General features: G+C 50.6%; 2 protein-coding genes across 2 annotated transcripts in view; one reads left to right on the forward strand and one right to left on the reverse strand.

The window, feature by feature from the left end:
• UREG_03108 (uncharacterized protein) lies at window positions 1-512 on the reverse strand (the record flags this gene model as incomplete). Its single annotated transcript, XM_002543546.1, has 2 exons — window positions 1-420; window positions 486-512. 2 exons carry the CDS (start codon window positions 510-512, stop codon window positions 1-3), a joined length of 447 nt encoding a protein of 148 aa, XP_002543592.1.
• Window positions 513-1,283: 771 nt separating this feature from the next.
• Window positions 1,284-4,627, forward strand: part of UREG_03109 (cytokinesis protein sepA) — a gene marked incomplete at both ends in the record, with an annotated part of 5,196 nt that continues 1,852 nt past the window's right edge. Inside the window, 2 exons of the mRNA XM_002543547.1 lie at window positions 1,284-2,353; window positions 2,410-4,567. Of these exons, the coding sequence (XP_002543593.1) occupies window positions 1,284-2,353; window positions 2,410-4,567 (3,228 nt within the window). The remainder of the gene's footprint in view (window positions 2,354-2,409; window positions 4,568-4,627) is intronic.

Consider the following 4,627-nt stretch of genomic DNA (forward strand, 5'->3'; position numbering starts at 1 on the left):
CTAGCGTAGGTGTTGAGCTTCTCTACTACCGGCTTCATCATCGCTATCATCCATAAAGCCTTCTTCGAGTTCTCGACTCAGCCGGGCTTCTGTTCCCATAGGATCGTCTCTCCGTCTCTCAAGCGCAGCCCTACGTGCAGCGTCCATTTCAAATCCAACCATCCCCTCCCCTTCTTCGTCTAGTAAGCTCCCGGCGTCATCTTGCCCTTCGACAAAGTGTCCTCGCCTCCAAGCGGATGGCAGCACAAAATGCATCAGGGCATCGGATGCCCGTTCCCGAAGCGAGGATGTGCGGGCCGATATTGTGTGAAGCGGAAGATATTGGGCGTATCTTTGACGGTACCGTCGAATAAAGGGAATGACTGCATAAAAGAGCGCGAGGTAAAGAGCGAGGGAGATGAGAGCAGGAATGAGAAGGGTCTAGATTGCCGAGTTAGAGAATCAATTCGGTCCCTAGAGCAAGCTATCCACCACTGCCGCCATACCTTTGCGAGATTCAAAGAAGACCCCATAGTTTAGCAGGGCCACATCGACGGTTCGTGGTGTACCGTTAAGACAAATAGTCCTCCTTAGCTGAAGAATACTGGCCAAAGGGACGGTAAAAGAAATGTAGCTACGGTTATTAAACGAGCCAGAGCACCTCTAGCACCCTCATAACTAACGTATTAACACAGTCACCGGCCAACATCACCACTCAACCGGCATTGTTGTTTCAGCTGCGATGTCAAAGTACAAGGATGGCATATGGCCCGAGCTCACCTCCGTAGCTTAGGTAATCCAACAACTAGTTAGAAATGCACGTGGATCGGCCGCTTAACCCTTTCCAGCCAGCCCCCTTAGCTGCGTCGCCAACGAGGGTTCTAGATAGATTGAACGACGGTCCTGCATTGATACCAGGTGTTGTTTTTAGTCTTTCCTGGGCTCCAGAGCCTTTACTCGCTATAATACATGGGACCATAACGACCGTACCCAGGATAAACTTGGCAACTCGCGCGAGACGTGATTCACTGCGAGAAAAAGCGGCTCCTCTAACCCCGAGATAATCCTCTGCTTCTTCATGTGTCGTTGGCGCGAGGAAGCGGGATATTCCTTGGTTGGGAGCCAAAGATCAGTTCAGTGCTCACGATCGACCTTTTCTAAGAAAAGATTCGGACCCATAGTTCGCTAATTACATCCGTTACCGACCACCCCTGCCAAAGTTCCCTTCCTCCAACCACGCCGCTCCCGATGCTGCTTTGGTGCAACCAGCCAGTTTAGCTACATGCTCTCGAAATTCCGTCGAAATGCCTCGTCCTCCAACCCCTTCGGATAAACCGAAACAGTCGTCCAGCAAGTCATTTTTTGGGAGGAAGCTACATAAAGACCGCAGTGGGGACTCTCGAGCGGAAGGCACCTCGGACACATTAAGTATTGCAGGGAGCGCAGCTGGGTCACGCTCGTCAAGGCATTCAAAACGCGACTCTGTATATACGCTGGATCTGTTGAATGAGATGGATCCTTCGTCGTCTGGATTAATCACATCGATTCCGTACGATAGCGTCCCTCCAAATACAAAATCGCCAATCCCTGTTGACTACCTCCCAAAATCGGATTCATCAGCCCGTAAAGAGCTGGCAAAGAGTTCCTACGACTATCCTCAGCACTCTCCATTTGGCAATACTACGGTTCAAACAGTTTCTCCGCAGTTGGCGGCACCCAGACCACCTCCACACTCCAGCATGAGTTACTCTGACAAAATTAGTAAACAGTTTAACTATCCATATTCTACGCCAGACTCCTCTACGAACTCAAGGACATCCCTAGATCAGACGAGCGTATATTCCTCTGTATCGTCCGCCACCCGAGCGTCCACCCAAGATACTTCCGGGCGTCTTCTATCAGCCGGCTATCCCAATGAACGATATCCTCCTTCGTCAAGTGCCACCGGTTATCGAAATGCTGATCCTTACCAAAACAACTGGCCTACATATACCACGCCGTTACAGTTGGGCCCTGACGGCAACTTTCAGAAACCGAAAGATGATAGAATCGTCGATCAAATGTTTTATGAGCTTATGATAAAACGGGGCTGGCAAAACTTACCTGAGCAAGCAAAAAGACAGATGCTGGCGTATCCGACGTCGAAAAAATGGACTCTAGTGCATCAGGATCGACTCACACAATGGCAAGGGGAGCAGAAACGTCGGCAACATGCTAGGCAAACCTATGGCTCGTCAGATGGTCCCAGGGGACTACTTGATCGTGCAGATGAAGAGGGAAGCCCGGAATGGTACGTTAAAAAGGTCATGGATGACACAATTACAGCAAAAGAGCTCGGAAGTTTAAGCGTCAGCCTACGAACTCAGCCTATAAGGTATGCTCCATTTTTATTCTTCGGCCTTCTAGTCTAGGGCTAACTTTTGGATGAAGCTGGGTGAAATCGTTTGTTGAGGCGCAAGGGCAAATTGCTTTAACCAGTGTTCTTCTCAAGATTAATCGACGAAAAGCTTCAGGTCCCGCACCCCCCACCTCCCAATCTGTTGAAAAGGATCTGGATCGAGAATATGATATAGCAAAGTGTTTGAAGGCTCTAATGAATAACAAATATGGTGCCGATGATGCTTTGGCCCACCAACAAGTTATCGTCGCCCTTGCAAGCTCTCTGATATCTCCACGCTTGACTACAAGAAAAATGGTCAGCGAAATCCTGACATTTTTATGCCATTCGGCGGATGGTCAAGGCCATCTCAAGGTCTTGCAGGGGATGGATCATGTGAAGAACTTGCAAGGGGAAACTGGTCGGTTCGACGCCTGGATGCGAGTGGTCGAAGTAAGTATCGACGGACGAGGGAAGATGGGAAGTTTAGTGGGTGCCAGCGAGGAATTCAGGAGTGGCGGAATAGGGATGGAGAACTTGCTCATGGAATACGCTCTCTCAACGATGTTCTTGATAAATATGCTTATCGATGCACCTCAAGATGATTTACAGCTTCGATGCCATATCAGAGCTCAATTCACAGCATGTGGCATCAAACGTCTCTTGGGTAAGATGGAAGGGTTCCAGTATGAAGCCATCGACAAGCAGATAGAGCGATACCGAGAGAATGAGGTTATTGACTACGAGGATCTTCTACAACGGGATAATAGTAGCGCGAAGGATGGCGTCGAAGGAGAAATCGCGGACATGACTGATCCAGTCCAGATCACAAATGCAATTGTTTCCAGGTTACGCGGAAGTCGTTCACAGGATTTCTTCCTTTCTGCAATGCAGCATATGCTCCTTATCAGAGAAAATGCGGCGGAAGACGGGCAAAGAATGTTTCAACTTGTCGATGCGATGTTGAGCTACGTCGCAATGGACAGGAGGCTACCGGATATGGAATTGAAGCAAAGTCTTAATTTCACCGTTCAAAGCCTGTTGGATAAGCTGCATACCGATTCAGAGGCTAAGCGAGCCTTTGATGAATCTCTCGAGGCTCGCCAAATTGCAGAAGCTGCCATTGCAGAACGAGATGCGATGAAAGCGCAGATCGAACTGGGGGCCGATGGGCTAGTCCTCAAGTTGCAAAAGCAAATTGAAGAGCAAAATGGTGTTATGGATCTTCAGGCCCGTCAGAATGAGGCATTGAAAGCAGACCTAGCAGAGCTTCAACGGCTACGAGGCCAGGAGCTGCAACGTAACGAGCTCGAGACTCGAGAATTATACCTGATGCTTCGTGACGCCCAGGATGTTGCGGCGTCTAAAGCCCGTCCCGGGAAAGATGCAATAAGTGAGATGGACACCGCGCAAATGCAAGGGATACTCGATCGCGAAAAACTCATGGAACGATTAGAAAAACAGTTGGAGCGGACTAAGACCCAGTTCAAGCTAGAAGGTAAAGTGTGGCAGCAAAACGGACCATCAGACCGGTTGCGAGAATTGCGGGAGAAGATGGACAGCATGTATGCATCGGACAATGAAATCGACGAAGAAACCCGGCGCCAGTTTACAAACAGCACGTTCGGTACCGTTTCGCGGAAGAGAAGCCAACTCGGAAAGGATTCCAATGGAGACCTCCAAGTTGATAGTCAGCTATCAGACGTGGAAGAAGGGGAAGAAATGATCCAGGAGAAAGCACGGCTGGTTGAGATAAAGCGTCCGCGCATGAATCCCGAGCAAGCTACCGGCCTCCTGAACGAGCTCACTGCAAAGGCTCAGACAAAGGCGGAAGGGGCCGATGTTGAAGAAAAGGCGCCAGAGCCACCTCTTGCGAAGGAAGAAGGCTTCAACGGCCCACCACCACCTCCACCTCCACCGCTACCTGGTTTCACGGGAGGCCCTCCCCCTCCTCCGCCTCCGCCATTACCAGGCTTTGCAGGAGGACCGCCTCCACCACCACCTCCTCCCTTGCCTGGATTCAGCGGAGGTGCCCCGCCGCCCCCTCCACCTCCACCTCCGGGTGCGCCGCCGTTGCCGGGAGCCTGGAAAGGAGGCTATCTCCCGGTCGTTCAAACGACGGGGACAACTGGCGTCGGTCTTCCCTTCATTCGACCGAAAAAGAAACTCAAAGCTGTTCATTGGGACAAAGTAGACACGCCAGAGATCACAGTATGGGCGGTCCACACGCCCAACAACGCATCTAAAGAAGAAAAGTACACGGAGCTCGCT

Source organism: Uncinocarpus reesii, genomic scaffold, assembly GCF_000003515.1.
Source record: "Uncinocarpus reesii 1704 scaffold_2 genomic scaffold, whole genome shotgun sequence".
NCBI classification, from domain to species: domain Eukaryota; kingdom Fungi; phylum Ascomycota; class Eurotiomycetes; order Onygenales; family Onygenaceae; genus Uncinocarpus; species Uncinocarpus reesii.